We start from the raw sequence: 18683 nt of genomic DNA, 5'->3' as shown, positions 1-18683 counted from the left end.
TGTTAAGCCTGTGATTAAGTCAGAGGGAAAGAGAGAGCTATAAAACACACACAAAAAAGCATGATTCACAAGATCCACCATGTCATCCTATCACTCCTGCAAGGTCATAAACCTGTCACCATTGACGAAGCTTATTTTCATGAAAGGGTTCAGACCTTCACCTTCCACTCATGAATTTTCTCCTTGGAAAGTAGCAGAAGACATAGGATTCTAGACACTTATATGCATTTCAACTTCTTAGGGTAATCACATAAAAATATTAATTACAGTACTTTCACCTGCATTGGAACTTACATTCTTTCCAGCTTTAGCTCTAGTTTAGAAAGATTTTTAAAATTGTTCATTTTATCATTTATTTCTTGGAATTCCACCTCTTCTTTACTTTCCCTCCCATCTTCAACCCTCCCTTGCTCCCTTCACCAAAACAGACAAAACCCCTGCATTTAATAAAAAAAAAGAGTTCAGGATTACTAAAACAAGAAGATGGGCTTGATCCAAAGCCTGTCAAAAGTGAGAATATATCTAATATGTACAAGGAGCTCTGGATCAAGCTCTGTACAGTTCTGAGACTGTAAAACTATAAAAGAATCACTAAATTAAATTAATCTGCATTATGCCTTCAATCAACTTACGCTCGTTTCTGTGATATCGGTCTCTGCAGGAACACCTGGACCAAACTCCTCATTAGTGGAATCAGTTGGTTTCTCTTCATATTCTTTATATTCATAAAAATCATATTCGCCTAAATCTCCATCTACCAGCAGATCAGATTCACTGAGGTCTACTCCTCTGTTTCCATATTCAGTTTCCTCAGCTTTTTTATCATAATCCTCTCCAGTTATGTATTCTTCAGCAAATACTTCTTCAACAGGATTTTGCTATTCATATCAGTAGCAAAGATTTGGGAATAGGAGGAATACGTGAGTTATTGTTAGTAAAGCAATGTAAGCATATGCTGATCCACCATGATGACTTGTCAAAAGAAGAAAGAACAGTAGAACTATAGCATATTGTCTTTTAATTAGAGTCTGAAAGAATGGAAGTCCAGCCTTTCAGAGTAATTAAAAGATCTTTGTATAAGTAGTACAAAGAAGTAATGCTTTCATATGCATTTTTTTATTTTATTTCCAAAACCATTGAATTCAATATAGTCAGTACACTATGGGTACTGCTTGCTTAATGTTACTTTAGTGCCAAATATAGCTAAATTTCCCTGCTTGGTTTCACATTTACAAGCATTCATGAATGAACATATAAAGCACAACGAACAGTGAATAAATTCAGACCTTTTTACAGTCACAGTGTAAAGGAAGTGAAGGAATTGCTTTAGTTAAGCCCAGCCTTCTTTATTATTTTGTGTCTATAAATACCACTGCTGAGACAAATGTTTCAATTTCTTTCCTCTTGTTAATGATTTTGCAGTTTATTCATCACTCGAAAAGTCATGGTTCACGTCTGTCATGGTAAATTATGTATTTTTTGGCTGAGTCAAATTCCACCTGCAAGACTCCGATTAATTTTAACATTTCTGAAATCTAAGCTTTCATTTTCAAGTATGTAAACTGTCAAACCAAGCAACCAACTTTCAAGCACCAAAGCAGTTTAAAAGAATGCTATATTTGAGATGTACAAAACCATTTATGAAAAAAAAAGAGGATTTCTTTATTCTTTTACAGAGGTCTCTTGAAAGGATAATTTTGAAAGAAATCAAAGTTCAGATATTGCTAATATGAGACAGATATTCTAGATGTTCAGACAAGATGAAATAGTACGATCTTAAAAAATATATTAAGATGCTAATTAACATCCAGAGTAATTAAAAATATCTTGATCTAACCATGATATTGAAATATATTGCAATGAAAATAAAAGGACAAATTCTGATTTATCAGTTGCCTAATTCCATTAGCTGCACGACTATGACTTTTGCCTTACAGCTAGAGTAAATGTGGATCTGAACCACTTCTAAGCCAAATTCTACCTTTATGCAGAACTGCTCTCACTAAGGAAAGTATTTAGCACTTTGGATCTACCTCATAATGACTGTACTATTGTACAATTGGCCTATAAATGCCCAAGAAACAGTACTACTGAAATATGCCTCTGTTGACCAACTTGTGAGAAGTAAACATGAAATTTAACACAAGAACAGCTTACAATAGAATGAGTAAAATATGTCTTAATTCACCTTCACCTTCCAAAATACATAGGAGGAAAACACACGAAAAAAAGAAGACTCTTTTTCCTCTTTTCAAATATTTGAGGGGGGGAAGGGAGGCAGTTTTGTACATCTTTTAAGCAACATATCTTCATTTTGAAAGGAAAATGTGGAATAAAAATGAAAACAATATTTCTTGTAATTAGCCATCATTTTCTAAAACTAGCATTAATTAATATGCAGACATATTAATCAACACTGGCTTCAGGTGTAGTAAACTTAACAAAATAACGTTTAGGCTTGTCATTGTAGCTTTCCAAAAATGTGGTTTCTAACACAAGTCAAAATAATAATTTTCTCCTTTTTTGACAGTTCAAAATACAATGTTTCATAGAACCTCAGTGAAAAGCAAATAATTTGGTTTTTTTAGCTGAAGAACTACTAAAAGGAAATGATGGCTTCTGACTCATCTTCAATATGCTGCTATGGTTGCAGCCGTTCTTTGCTTGTGTTAGGCTCATTTTATGCCGCATCTTAAAAGTTGCATGAAAAATTAGAGACTTCACTTCCTCTTAAATTAGGAGGACTATTTCTAGTATCTAACCTAGTTTATAATAGACATCGCTCCATTCACATCCACAGTGAATGCAACAACCCCGCATTCCCACAGCATATATCACTGAATGATTTCCAGAATCGTGAACTCTTCAGTCTAAAGATTCAGCAGACCTCTACGGAATTGATGGGAAAATAGTAGGTTCTGATATTGGCTGAGAAAGCATAAAATTGCATTAATTGCTGTTATGTATAGATATGTATATTTACACAGACGAACATTCATCCTTTTAAAATGTGTTTGTGTTTTTTGAATCATTGACACCTGGTGGGCAAGTGTTTTTGCCTAGTATTTTCTCAAGAGTCCTTATTACCTCATTGGCTTCAGTAGTTCTGGAGGGAGCTTCTGTCTGGGGCCCATAGTCATTTTCAGCTATGCTATACTCTTGAAATCCATCAACAACATTTGCCTAGTATTAAAGAAAAGGTACATTATTAAAAGAAATCCTGTAGGAAAAATTCAAGAGTATCACTTTTATTCAGGTTATGGTATTAGCCAGACGTTTTCATCTAGTGGGGTTAGGTGTATTTTTTTCTTATTATCAGAGATCTTCCAGTCTTGGCCTGGGAAAGATCTTGATTTTTTCTTGGCTACCTTTACCCCTAGTTTGCCTTTTGCTGCTGCTTGATAACTTTTCTTCTTCTTGGATGCATATTTTTCAGATTTTTTTGTTGTGGCCTTTTGGGGTTTGTCCTTTGAGCTAGTGGCCACTGTCCTCTTCTTCTTTTTGACCATGGCTTTCTTTTTCTGCAAACGTTATGAAAGATGGAATGGGAAAACATAAATAAAAGAAAATTGAGACAGCATGAATGAAAGAAGGGTAACCAAATGTGAGATGAATGCTGTCAGCCATGAGACCTTCCATCTCTAACTGAAAGCAAGTGTTACAGCTACAGAGTAAAGAAATGAGTGAAAGAAAAACATTTAGCTTATATACAGAAGACACAAATTGACAAACCATATGGTAGGGGACAGCTGGACACCACACAACAAACAGATCAGATTGTTACCTCTGTTTGTGCTACTGTCTCTTCAAACAGTGGGGGTCCCTCTGTTACAGAATCAGTTTCTTTATAATCTGCATCCCCATACTCATAGTCATATTCGATAAAATCTTCTGGTGCGTACTACATTGCAAATGGAAAAATATCAGGCATTCCCATGTTAGTGGTAGCAAACTAGATTAGCAATACTGGAAAGCATCTTAACCTTTACTTAGCAGTAAAGCTTAAGAAAATTAAGGTAGTATGAACAATTCAATACAGTTATTCATTTGGGGAAAAAAATACTATTTCTTATTTCTTTCAAAGCACAATAGAAAAGTAATAAAAAAGCCAGTAATAGTGCCAGGAAAAAACTCTCTTTTATTGGACTGCACAGAAGAATCAGCTATAATTTGGATTACTGGGAGCACCAACTGACCTTTGTGACATAATACACTAATTTAATCTTCAAATTGCAAATAACGCCTCATTTTACCTATACTCTTTTACCTGTGTGTTTTTTCAGGTGACCATAAGAGCAGAGAGATGCCAATATCTGACATGAAAGGGTAAATAATTTCAGATAGAAGAAACAGCACACAACTCAAATAACCCTGGCTATCCTCCTCTTGTTTGATGGAGAGTTCTCAAAACCAGGGCAGCTCCATGGTACACATTGCTTAGGCAAATGCTTCACTAGCATAATTTCATTTAAAGGTCAGATCCTCAGCTGCTGTAAATTGCTCCATAGCTCTGTATCTATAATAACTAGTATCAAATGAAGATTTGGCCCACAAAACTTTTACAAGCGACAATGGGTTTAGAACTGGCTTGTGTAATGTTGTGAACATGATCTAGGGAGCCAGGAACTCCTGAGCTGTAATCTTGGCTGTGCCATGAAGATACTGGTCTGGGTATTACGTGCACCAAGTACTACTCATCACAGCTGAGAAGAAAGGGAGGCTTTAAACTATCTAACCACTCCTATCATGCTTGAAGCTACAGGAACTGGTTTGTCCTGTAAATTAAAGCAGTCTCATGGCTGCTACCAATTCCCTTTACGTCCCCAGGGAGCCAAAGGATGCTGGAATTGTGGCCACAATCTGGCCAAGTGTCTGCTTTCCTTTGTTGAGGAAGAAATACTCTAAATGTGCCTCATGTCAGCTAGCCACTTCTGGAATCTCCTCTCTCCTGTTACAAGTCAGCATCATTGTCTGTAAAATTAAGTCAATATCTGTTTTTTTCATTAGATTCCTGAGAGGATTAGTACATTACACTTCAAATTATTCTGACGATTCATAGAAGTCACAAATATTATCAGCATCAGAAGGAAACTGACATTTTAGAAGAAATTATAAATGAGATTAAAACAGATCTCCATATTCCAAAATATATTCTACCATGTGACCAAATTACTGGTTTAACTGTTTTCTCTGGCAAAACCTTTTGATATGATTCTTGTACTTATGATTTTAATGCACAGAAAATATGGAGAAGTTGATTTCCTCAGGAAGTATGAGACTAACACTGAAAGGCCTTAATCACTTAAAAGTCCATGTTAAAAGTTCCTGTTACTTCACTCCTGTGACTCCTCAGAGTGCTACTATGACCAATAGCTTTTCTTAAAAAGAAGATACAGATTTTTGAAGAAGTCAGATGTTTTTTGTTTGATTGTCCTTTTGATTATTTCTACACCCATGCACATATAACTTGATTACTCTTGAGATTTGATAAACATATAGAAAGAGTGTAACATACTTCTGGTAATTGTCCAAAACCATATTGCACATTAATAAGAGAACTTCAAACTGCACTTAAATAACAAAACATGTATCATCTTAGCAGGAAATATCCTCTCTGTAAAGTATATTGGCACTTTGTATCTGCCTGTTTTATATATATATATATATATATATATATATAAAGTAAGCAAGGCTTTGATTTCATCAGTAATATCATTGGCATTACAGAAATAAGTTGATTCTATTTATACTTTTCAAAACCAGCAGCATTTTAGACTTAAACCTGGTGAGTAATACGTGGTTATTCTCTCCCTGTTCAGTAAATTAAGATTCAGTCCTAATCCCAGTGAAGTCAATGAAACATCTTTGACTTGTAAATGGTATTGTCCGAGGGTCTCATGGGCAGTGATGATACATTTTTACAGACGTGCAAATGTATAAAAACATGTTTTCTGGATTGTGCAGTTCTGGAAATGCAACTCAATACAACTTGTTTCTAATGAAGTATGCCACTGACATCCAGAAAAGAAAACACAGTGACGAGTTTCTAGGAGACCACAGGCAGCCACATAAAAGAAGTAAAGAAAAGAAATAACCCCATGGATAACAACAGCCGTTTTGAAATAGTTACAGAACAACATTGAGATTGCTGTATTTATTTGGAAATTATAAAAATGTGTGCAAACGCATAAAATCCAATTTGCATATCTTCTGTCAAGAAGTCTATGCAAACTAGGTTGATCTACAAAAAAACCCCAAAAAACACTTTAGTGGAATACACCTCTTCAAATTCAGTCATTCCGCCCTACCAGTGACAACCCATTACATACTTTTAAATGTTTCCTCAGCCGAACAACATGAATCAAACGCTCTGCTATGTAATTTTTACTGGTACTAAAACAATAGACACTACCCATGTTAAATATTATCCAATATCTTAAGGGATAAGTGGAAGAACATTTTGGAGATAATTACTGCTTCATTAGCTGGATTTAAATTTAAATATGATGCTAAGACTTTGTTTTAATAACTTCCAGACACACAGATTCCCTTTTAGTAAGCATTGCAGACCTATTCTGAAACTGGAACTCCAGCATTCATTTTGACCAATTAAAAATTAAAATATAACTCTGTGTTTCTCACTATTATAACTGTTTTTCAAATCTCAGTAGTATGGCTTCCTTCAAGATAAGCTGAATGGCTGTGCTGAATTGTGCCAACTATGCAACTAATAAAATTACAACAGCGGGTTACAAAAAGTTCTTCAGAGGCCATAAACTAAACAGAAATGTTGACTGGAAAAAAAAAAAGAAAGGAAAAATATCTGTGCCAAGTATGTTAGTATTAAAAAAGAAAGTGGTGAATAAATTGATATTTACGCTAAGATCTGCCAGAGGCATAGTTTGGAAAGCCAGACATTTATGAATGAGAACTCGAAAACACTCATACAAAAAAGCATGAGTATGTGGAGAGATCTATTGCATCATGCATAATCACACAGAAAATACTTTACTTTTAGGTATTGTGCTGCACTCATTTCTATTAAAGAAAATGAAACTTTCTTGACATATGCAAAATATTATCACAGACACAGTGGTACATTTGGGTTGCAATGATATGCAGGCACACAGACAAAAAGAACAGGAATGGATCAGAAGTGGAGAATGCCAGTTTCCATGCTGGAATCAGATTACTGCCAAGCAAGTGAAGATCTTCTCCATGGACCGTTTTTTTTTCTTCCTTTTTAAGACCATGGTATCAGAGTGGTATTATGGGAATTCTTGAATCTACAAGCTAGGACATGTGGCCACCATGCTGAAACCATATTCAGGTATAGTTTCTAATTGGCAGTACTCTGTAGTGCCATTGGTACAAGGGGGACAAGTGGGAATATGCAGTAGCCCTAAACTTCCCACATAGAAAGACCACCTTCTTAGCAATCCTTCCTTTCCAGATGTTTCTTTCTGAAAGATGAGCAACCCTTGTCTTTCACACCAGCCAATAAACAGAGAGAATATGTTTTGTACTGTACTGCACAGGTCCTGTTGCAACTAGTGAAATACAGATGTGAAATCTTCCAGGTGTATTTCCTGAGGCACAATCTGTCCATATGGAGGAATGCATCTCTACACCCCTAAGTGCTGTAAAGATGTACTTCAGAAATATGATTTACTCCACTCCAGCATGATAAAGGCTATTTGCCATTTTTAAGATGAAACAACAGTACTGGTGAAGGGACTGGCCAGTTCAGTAAGGACTAAATTGACAAATACCAGGAACAGATTTAATGGAGTGAATAACAGGGCTTTAGTCACCTGCTGTGAACTGGCAACTCACACTGCTCTCACCTGGCAACTCACATTTACTCTGACATTAACAGTCACGACTGGATATGTGCCACATATCCCTTCTTTTTCTGGAGCTTCAGAACTACAAGGTCACCTTTATCAGATGACCAGAGACAGAGTTATGACCCACTCACTTTGAGGCCTCAACAAACCTTGAGAAAAGTGCCTTCACATTTTGGATGCTAACATTTCTGAGTGCAAAACCCATGCTATCTCAGGCCTTGCTACTAGTTCACAGAAGCTGGGGGGTTCACAGAAATCTGTCATGGTTGCACTGCTGATCAAAGGAAAGAGAATAAGAAGATTCTTGAAAATATAGGAGAAAGCATCTAGAATTTCAAAATTAATTAATGCCAATGGAAAAGTATCTTCTGCCACTTTCTAAATTTAGTCAAGACTACTAACTCTAGCAAGAAATCAAAGCAGGGAATAAAAGCAAATATGACAGAGATGAAGCGTGTAGTTGAACAGAGCACCATTTGTTTTGTTAGCTATATACCAAAAGAAAGGTATTACTGGTCAGGATGCAGCCAGAGAATCAAGATGCTGGAATGGGATTTAAAGGGGCATTTGGCTTGTGGATTATTCTGATGATACTTCCTTGGGTACAAATTTAGCCAAGTACAAAATATACCTACCACAGCTGTGCAGTATTACTTCAGTCATCCTCAGAGATCTGTCTATGAAAGTATACCTAAATCCTACTGCTGCTAGATAATGAGATGGTGACAGATCTGAAAGATTTTATTTGATTACAGATACAGAGACGAGATTCACCAAGTGCTCATAGTAATAGTAAAATATATACAACTGCATTAACTTTCCCAGTGATTTCACATGAATATCATAATGATTGACTCAAAATTATATCTTCAACTTGGACAATAGCTGGAACTTGGTGAGGGATTTCAGCTAAGAGACATCAGGTAACACATACTTCAAATATGATGCAATTTTCTGTTGATTTTCTTTCTTCTCTTGTAAGACCACCAATAGTTACAGAACAGCCATTCTTGTAATGAATATTGCATATGACTGTTTTCTTAAAATGAAAAGAATAAAACCTGCTGTTTCTCGATGGGACAAAATCTTTCCGCTATGACCTCATGCTTTCTTTACCAGAATGATTATATTACACTACCAGATCATCATGCAATTCCAATTAAAGAGATGAACTGTTTTCTTCATCAGATTAATTTTAGAAGCAGATCAGCAGCATGCAAGGCCTATTTCAGCTGTGGAATGACTTAAATATTCTGAAGATGGCCTTACTTCGAAAACAGATTCTTCTGCTATCCATACGCAAAAAACCTACCCCCCCCAGCCCAAGCTGCAGATTTTAGCAATTTTTGCTTTACCTTTCCAAATTACAAGGAACTAGCAATCTAAATCCTAAACCAAAGAACTGTAATAAGCTCCACTTTTCTGTTGCCTAAAGATTATGCTAAATCATCTAGCTAGCTAAGGAAGCAAAGATGACTTTGAAACATTCTAGGCTCACTAACACTTTACAAAATGCAATAAAACAAAGGATGCTAAGCAAAATGAGTTTTAAAAATCAGATGCAGTAATACAAAAAAAATATAAATGGCAGTAGATGTCAATCTTAGACCAGAAGGAAAGTTAAAAGATTTAAAAGATAGCCTCTTCTACCACATACTCCTTATATTGTTCATAAAAGCGATAAAAGCAAGGAGATAAAATGACATCTGAACAAAATTTTCAACTTCCAAATACAGCCTCTATCAAAAGAAGAAGGTGGCACTTAAGGTTCTTTATTATGTTAATTGCTTAAAGAAAAAGTCTATATACCTATGCAAAGAAAAAGAGAGCTAGGAAGATCACTATTTTTAAAACTTGCTAAATTAGCTAACTGCTGTTCTAAACATGACACTAAACACGAAATTAAATTAAACATGAAAATAATTATCTTTCTGTATTCTTCAGAAAACTAGTCTTTCTGATCAGTCAAACACCTGAAAGGACACTAAATTAACATGGCATGAAAGGATGCCTGAAGCCTTCAAGTCAACATATTTGGGGGCCATTTGCACCTTTACTTTACCAAGTTCATTTCATTAAAGGCAAACATTTCATTTCTTCAAGTAAGCCATTAGTTTGGGATAGGTCCAAAGTAAATGAAGCAGAGTTCCTTCGGGGAGCATTTCTTCAGCAGAAGTCAGACAGTGATTTATTGGGTTGCAGAACAATCTTCCACGAGAAGATTTGAAAGCCTGATAGCTGGGTCCATTGAAAACTAGACCTGATGACATTCCAGAAAATATACTGCCCAGCTTCAAGGAAGATGAAGACTGGCTAGGTCTTTCCCTACTCTAATTTCTGTGGGCTGGCCAAGCATATGTGATTGAACTTGAACTGAATATAATACATTTCCATTTATAGTAGAAAGGGTTTTGAAAACAAGACAGAGGCCAGACTATTCACTAGGTATTTATAAGAAAAGCACAGGTGTGTAACTTCCTTATGAAAAGTAATCCTGATAATTTTAAAATAGAATTTCATCTCCACATTTGATCCTTAAAACCTAATTATACATTCAGCATGAAACAAATGTAACTATTACTGAATTAATCTTAAACATCAGTATAAAAAATTCCTCTGAAAAAACCCAGCAGAATAAACCAAAAAGCTTAAATAAAATCAACAAAATAAAAGGCCCTTTTCTCCCAAAGACACTATTCAGCCCAATTGCTAATTTGCCACTATGTTCACGAACACTGCAATGTATCTGACTGGCTACCACCAGTGTCTCCATAGTAATTCATCCTATCATTTAATTCTGGCATTCAATGTGTTACTATGGAGCCACTGATGCTAGCCACTGGAACATCGGAGGGTTCATGAAGATACCATACCATTAATGATCAGACTTTGTTCTGTAAAATTCTACAATGGAAGAATAACAATCTAGTACAAAGAACTCGCATTTCTTACTAATTTCCTCTCCCTACTTCCTACCAGTATACTTGTTTGCAGCTCTTTGCCCTTTAGTTTGTTTGTTTTCTCTATATAAAAGCCCTCCAAAATTTGCAGGCCATAGGAAGATTTTGCATGGTAAAATGATTGTGACACTAGACTGAAATCATGCTAATAGACTATTCTAGTTACTTTCTAAAGTTCCTGTCCAGTTTGTTCTCCACTTAATTCTCTTTATCCAAAAACTATTTAATTGCACCAAACATTCTGAACTCTTTGGCAACCCTTTTCTGACATAAGACAATAACATGCAACACTTAATGAATATATTTCAAGATACAATAAGTTCCTTAAAAGACCTGGCCACATCCTCCCTGTTGTAAATCAAACACAATGACTTTTCTTTGCTTGGAATTTCTGAGAACTGAATTGTGCTAATCAAGTAATGATTTGATTTGGTCCATTTGGGAAGTACACTCTCTCCCTCGCTGTGTTCAAATTTGAACATTTTCTATAATCAGATACACTTTCTTTTTCCTTCAGACTAACGACAGATTCAGCACAATTTTTTAACCAACTTCTAGGCAACACCTTTTTGGTGTAGTGACAACTGCTGAGGTCATCACTCTGTACTTGACAAGTTATGGAGATTCATACTTAGCTAATCACAAGCAAGAACAAGGATGACTGATGCATACATACTTCAATTAAAGTCATGAAGGTGGAAATAAATGATAATAAACAATAAAGTGTGTGGATATTACTACTCATCTATTGCTTCCCCATTTTCAAATTTCAGATTGCATGATAATTAGGTCTGATGAAGTTAGAACAAAACAAAGAGGAATAAAAGCATTCTGCACAGGAATGTCCTACATGCATCTCTATTCTAACGGCTTAGCCTGAACTGCCCACAGAAAGCCCCACAGTTCTGGAAAACAGCCAAATTCAGCAGATTTTGCAGAGCCTGTACACAAAAGGTAGTTAAAGGTTACCCAGTTAAATAAACCTTGTTTAGACATATATCACAGTTACTTGGACCCAGAAAGGGATTATTTATATATATATATATATATGTATTTACATATATATACATAATTATAATTAAAGCTCCAAAGCTTATATTTTGAAGTCCTTAGGCCACTCCTACTCAACCCCCGATAGGAAGGGGCAGGTGATGGAAGAGGATGCAAGAGGTTGACCTTGGTTAGGTAGGAGAATAGCATGGGGATCAGGATAACACAGCTGAGTAAGCCTGTAGAGAAGGGTAGAATTTAAGATATGTCCTCCTTTCGTAGGCTGGCTAGGTCTATGTCTTTATTCACAGCTTGCTGGTTTTGTGAATCCCTTTGTGAGACACTTGATTCTTCCTAAGCTTTATTTAGGGTAACCTCAGCACTTAATTCAGGGATGAAGGGACCATGCAAGTAAAAAGTAGGCATTGAAATCCTCTCTGCTGCATCACCCGAATTGCAATTTGAATCTAACATTAAAGTAAAAAGAAAACGCAGCAAGGAAAAGAAAATTTCGATGCAACACTTAAGGTATCATCCGTAAAGATACTTTGATTATAAATCAGTGTCCAGTAAACCTACATATGAGAGCAAAGTCAAGGTCTTAAGGTCTTGAGACAAATCCAAACATTTTAAAAAGCAAATATTGTTGCAATGATGCGACACGGATCCTCAGGCTCATTTAATGGAAGATCACTACAATATATTCCATAATTTTTCACATTTTATGGTTGGTAAGTTATTTTTAGTCTAGATGCAGTCTCAGACTTTGCCCCCAACAAACACATAAAAAATTCTAACAGCTGAACTGGAAAGATGGCATAGGGTGGAAATGAGTACAGAAAAGGAAAGTTTTTTAAGTCATCACTGCTTTTGAAAGAAATACCCAAAAAACTACAACATTGTGTATTTGATTGTTTGCTCCTTTGCAGAAAGAAACACTGCAATGAGGATTACACTCAGTTAAACCTACATCATCTTAGACAAATATTTCTCTCCAGATGTTTCTTTAGTGGTCTAAAAATCATCCAGATTTTCAGAATAACTCCATTTGCCAGGAGACTACAAAGGCGTGCGATATCAAGACAAATCCTTGTTAGGTGCAACTCCGCAAATATAATTTACTATTTCACTGACACAAATCATCCACTTCCTTTCGGTTTTGTAGTCAGTGCTGGAAACGCACATTAATATAGGCTCTGCAATCACATAATTTGTCTCTTTCCTCTAAGCAAAGTATCAGTTTCTTATTCTGGCCTGCAATAATTCAAAGGCTCAGAGATGTAAGGGCAGAAGGGACTATTAGATCACCTTGACTAACTTCTGTATACTTTCAGACTTCAAAACTTGTCCAATCACCCTGTAACTGAGCCATCTAAAGTATAAATGACATTTGCCAAAACTTTTAGAAAGGTATCTACCCTTGGCTTGAAGATATCTAGAGATACACCATTTTGGTCATTTGTTCTTTCATACCTAAAAATTTTAGTAAATCTTTCCTGTCTGAGATTATCTTTCCTTCTTTTCTCCCCAGGCCCCATTTTTATGCATTCAGTATTTTATTTCTGTGAAGGTTCTTTGCATATGCGAAATGAGCAACATTTCAACCTTTTGTCATTATTGTGGACAAGCCAAACACATTAAGTTGTTCAATTCCCAAAGTTACATGAATTACGTAGCTTTTCTTTGAATCATTTCCTTTTTTGCAATATTTGGTTTAGTGACTAAACACCAAGATGGTATGTGATGTTCCAGTACATGTTTCAACCAAGAGAATGCAGAGAAATAATATCGCATCTGTATTCTTATTCCTTTGTTTACAAACCAAGACATTCGGTGCATTTTTTTGCCAGTTTTGCTTTAAGTGCTCATGTACAAACTGTTTCCCTACTTTAAAAACCAATATCTTTCAAGGCTACTGTCCAACAAATATCTTCAGCTTCTGCTGGCTTAAGCCAAAGCTGAGACTGAAAGACACAATCCTGCCTAGCATTTAGCCCAGTGTTATCTCTTCCCTCTCTCTATCTCAAGACTTTGTCTGAAAACATTGGAGATCAAACCAGGAAAAAAATTTAGCTAAACAGTAACCTTTTTGTGTTGGTTTTCAGTTTCATTAGTATCCCAGTCTGGTAAATCATGTACCCTCAAAATTGCTTTCAATGACATAGCAGCAGATGAAGTCCACAGATGGGGACAATCTGCTGCACACGAAAGGTTCTTTTGTTAACATATTTGTATTGTGGGGTATATTTCCTAGTTCTCTATATGCCCTGCATTTTTTCTTTTTCTTCTATGTGTGTGACTTTGCTTTTAGTTGTGTTATCATCATTGTTTACTGCTCTACAATATCATGACTCCGACAAATTTTAATGTCATCCATTTTACAGTCATTTCTATATTGCTAGCACAATTCCTAAGAAACTCTGCTACAAAGTTAATTCAGTGATAGCCCTTGGTTTATACTAATTTCTGAAATAAGGCAGCCAGATTTGAATCTGTTTGTCAGGTACTTTATCTTTGCCATATAATGCTTTTTTTTTTTTCTTTCATGCAAATATTATATGTTGACAAATCACAAGATTTACGAAGGTCTAAGTCTATAAATTCTATCAGATATCACTGTCAAACTTGTAATCTCCTCAAAACATGCAATCAGGCATTTTGAAATCATTGTTTTCCATCTAGACTGGCTGTAATTACTTTTTTATCTTTTAACCCTTATTTAATTTTGGAATCAACAGTTTTAAGAAATCAGTATTTCTATCTTACATAACTTCTCCCAGTACCTAAATAAGACTTGTTTCATTTTTTTTCCTTAAAATGAATTTGATAGGCTGCATCTCAAAAGATAACAAAGTAGCCAGCTTTAAGAAGCTGCTTTTTATCATTTAGCAGACAATTCTATAATTCTGGGCAGTTCAGTCAGTCATTTATTCTACTGCATATCCATCACACTGGTAGTATTGCTGATGTGTTTATTTCAGATTACTATTACACAACATTTTAAAGAGATCCATTGACTTCACTGGGAATATTCATACAACGTTATACATATAAACTCATGGATAGCAACAAGGAAATTGTGTCTTAGTTCAGAAAGCAAAATGATTCAATCACCACTCAGAGCAATAAATGGAAGAAAACAGAAATGGCAGTTCTCCATTTTTTTAATCTTTTAGCTCTTCAAATTTTTTCAAATTCATTTTGAAATGTAACATTACAAATTAAGATCTCTGATTTTACCTTTTTCTCTGTAGGTGCTCCCACAAACTATGTGTGTTATCACAGGGCAAAAAAATAGGCTTTAGAAAAACACATTAAAAAACCACTAACACCAAGAGCATTTTTGCAATGGCTGCTGAATTTAATGATAAGATATTTGCTGACTCCAGTGGCAGTTGCACTAGGCTATAGTTGATGTCTACTCAGGATGCTGAAGGAGAACAGCAATAATTGTTTGATTTTATGGTTCCTTTTCTTTGTTCAGTGCTCACAGACTGTTTTCAACAGATGTGCAGTATATAACTAGGAATTCCATATGATGAGCATATAACTATATATGGGCACATAGTTTTTATAATTATGATGAGGCTTATTTTTCTTCTGATCTACTAATGTGTGCTCTCAACCGATGCTACTGTTAAACAGCCTTGGTGTAGTATAAACATGATATTTGAAGCATCAGATTTAGCTAGTCATCCATTATGGAGGGAATGTAATCCCTAGGCTATTTTATTCATATTCTACATCCTTTAGAAACATTTAATTACACTCTAATAATTCAGCAGTAGTCACGGCTAATAATCAAGCACAAGTATTCATTCTTCTTCATCTTGAATAGATTTTGAATCTACAGCCTGATCCCAACTAATTTCTGTGGACTCCAAGCCTTGTCCACATGCATTACACTAAAGGACAGGAGCCATCATTGCCATCAGCGGTGGCCAGAGCAAACAAATATTTGTAGTCTTTCTAAACCATGTTACCTCCTGCTTAGGAGTTAATGGAAGTTTGGATGTGACAGTACTCCCAACTTAGTTAAAGAATTTTAAATATTTCGATATATTCCTCTTCAAAAAAGAGACCAAGAGATTATTTTAACAACCTTTTCCCACAAATATGAGTTTATTAGATTGACTGCTCTTCAGCCTTATTTCAAAGTAGAAAAGCACTAGCCTATTCAAACCTTCCAGGTCTTCACACAGAAGGTCTTCCAGGTCTTCAAACAGAAAAAGAATCAGAGTGCTGAGTCACATAGCAGCAAAGCCTGGGAAAGTTCCCAAGCAAAATTTCAAATTTCTTTAAAATTTAATAATGAGAAAAAAATTAACTGGATTTTGCCATCTTTTATTTACTTCCCATAAAATATCAGCAATATGCTTTCAGCCTGTTCTGTTTTGGAATATAGTGCGTGGAGATCCACATAGCCAGGCACACAGACAGAAAGTCCTACTGGGTCCTCATGAAGAGACCAGAGTCTATACACAATAATGTAGTGTAAAGGCCTCTGCCTCTGTGTAATTGACTTGAGACATCTTGAACTATACGTCCGATGCAATGGATGTGGGAGTCCCTTTGAACTAAGTTCGGGAGCCCTATGGACCTTAGTCACTTGATGACATGATTTTCAGTCAGATAGAATAAATAGTAACAACAATAAAATTATCATGTATTTAGGAAAAGTTCTGTCTCAAAATTGGCTCAAAGCAGACATCTCAGAACAATTGAGCAAGTTTTTAATGGTGATCTCTTGAGCAACCAGCAACAATGACTGGTGAGATCACACAAAATTGAAGTTCAATTAAGACTAGTTATATTTTGCAAAAGCTTTCCACTCTACAGTGTTTGATGCAAGTATTCAGAATGTGGACAACAATACATACAAATGCTGATCTCAGAGGTCTAACCTGAGGAACTATCTTACCCCCAGTGAATTACTCAGTTTATGGCTGTGAGAACTGTCTACAGTGACAAATGGTTTCTGTAAACGTTTTTTGTGTTTCTTGGAAAAATTCCAACTGTGTTTTGTCCCTGTTGATATCTACCTGCTATGAGTAGACCTGGCTGAGATAATTTTGCGTGTACGTGCATTTGTACACTGGACACAGCTCATTAGACTGCATGGCATTTCTAGCAGAAGTTGTTTACAATTGCTGAATACTCACAGCTCCCATATCTTTCAAATGTGGTATTTGATGGTGCTCAGCATCAGTGAAATCATAAATGTACACAGGAAGAACAAATAGGTACAACTAAACAAATTCATATTGCTATAATTTTTTAAGTAATTATAGTTAAACTTTGTTGAGCATGCTGGTTATTCAAATACCAGTGTGACAGGTTCCTTCAAATGCTTGACATAAATGAGTGGATAGCAAAAATGAATGCACTCCTGCAACCTGCCTCCCCCATATCTAGAACAATGCAGGCCATTTAGCTGTAAATGCTCCTCGGGTAACTTGTATCCAGCACAACCCCTAAAGTGCAATAAATCTGGTAATACATGACTGATTACTCACCTCATCAACTTGAGGATCTTGAGCCTGAGCAGCATTGGGCACTGGGGAATCACAGTCTGGGCTATAATGCTCACAATAGTCATACGCAGCTCTGGGGTCAGCTATAATCAACAGCTGCTGGATGTCACCCTGCAGGAAAGCATATGCAGGTTAACTAACAAAACCAAAGATTGTCTACAGTTCATCAACAGTACAGAGTTTTAATTCAGAAAATAAAACTAGGCACATAATACTTAGACATTATATTAACATTTGTGGTTATAAATAACATATCTACTTAATTGCTGCCGCTATTCTGGAAAACATCCTCACTATTGTTCACATGGCAAAGCGACGCAAATTAACAATGATTGGACTAGGTGCAAAATTCTGGCTTAAAATGCTGTCTGGTTTGGAAAGGAGAGGGTGGGAAGGCATAACTCCTGTTCTGTCATTTTCATGCTGTTTGTTTACTTCTTCACTGGGAACCAGTCTAAATTCCTAAGATTTAATTCAGGGCACTTCCTATTACCAGCATGCAGCTCAGCATGCAAGTGATCAACATTGTAATTCTGAGAGTTTGCATCACATCTGTAGTCTCAAAGAAGGGAGAAAATACAATAAAATAAAAAAGGCTGTACCAGAGACACAGTTATTGGAATAAAAAATAACTTTTTATTTACACGGTAAGCACCCTGTAAATACACATTATAGAATACATTGAAATAAAAATTTTAAAAGCTAACAAATGTTATTTTCATCTCCATTCCTAAATATCATGTGTAAAAACAACATCACAGTAAAGAGACCCACTATTATGGATAATAAAAATGGCTCTGCTGAGATCCCCTACAGAGACCTTGTATGTTTATCATTTTCCACAGAAAGCTGTCTGGTATCCAGCGCATTTCTTAACATAGCAGTACCATTTAAACAGCATTAGGTAAATTCCTGCCAACATTTCCACTATAAATTTTCTCATTCAGGAGCTTCTTACGCTGTCATAAAAATAAGGTTGTTGAAAATTGGCACATGCTCTTGGTCAAAACTCATTAACTTCAATCTCTCACTGTTTCCCCAGAAGGGGGAATTTTAAAGCTTTTATATGCTTCTCATGTAATTTTATTTTGTTTTTACCAAAAATGGGGGTAAATTAATACCTTTGTCAGTATACCTGTGTATGTTTTGTCTTTAAAGAGAAAATATTGTAACTGATGGAAACATACAGCTGGGAAAATTCACAATTATCTCAATATTTCCAAAATTGCTTTACATCTTTCAGAACAGTAGCCTTTAACAAATTAACAAAATTGCAGAATATTTTAAAATAGTAAAGACTAATTTGTAACACTCCTTCCTTTCAAAAAGAAAACTCACAGAAAAAAGCA

General features: G+C 35.6%; 1 protein-coding gene across 3 annotated transcripts in view; it reads right to left on the bottom strand.

The window, feature by feature from the left end:
• COL11A1 (collagen type XI alpha 1 chain) overlaps window positions 1–18683 on the bottom strand; it is a 161527-nt gene that overhangs the window by 106953 nt on the left and 35891 nt on the right. The window contains exons 5-9 of one of the 3 annotated variants that reach the window (XM_074597971.1): window positions 17317–17445; window positions 3785–3901; window positions 3369–3521; window positions 3088–3183; window positions 633–878 (exon numbers count right to left, since the gene is read on the bottom strand). In XM_074597971.1, coding sequence (XP_074454072.1) covers window positions 633–878; window positions 3088–3183; window positions 3369–3521; window positions 3785–3901; window positions 17317–17445 — 741 coding nt within the window. The remainder of the gene's footprint in view (window positions 1–632; window positions 879–3087; window positions 3184–3368; window positions 3522–3784; window positions 3902–17316; window positions 17446–18683) is intronic. The other 2 variants (XM_074597969.1, XM_074597970.1) reach the window with 2 other exon arrangements.

Source organism: Larus michahellis, chromosome 8 (assembly GCF_964199755.1).
Source record: "Larus michahellis chromosome 8, bLarMic1.1, whole genome shotgun sequence".
NCBI lineage: Eukaryota > Metazoa > Chordata > Aves > Charadriiformes > Laridae > Larus > Larus michahellis.
The sequence above is the reverse complement of the archived record's forward strand: the minus strand, read 5'-3'. Positions and strand labels throughout refer to the sequence as shown.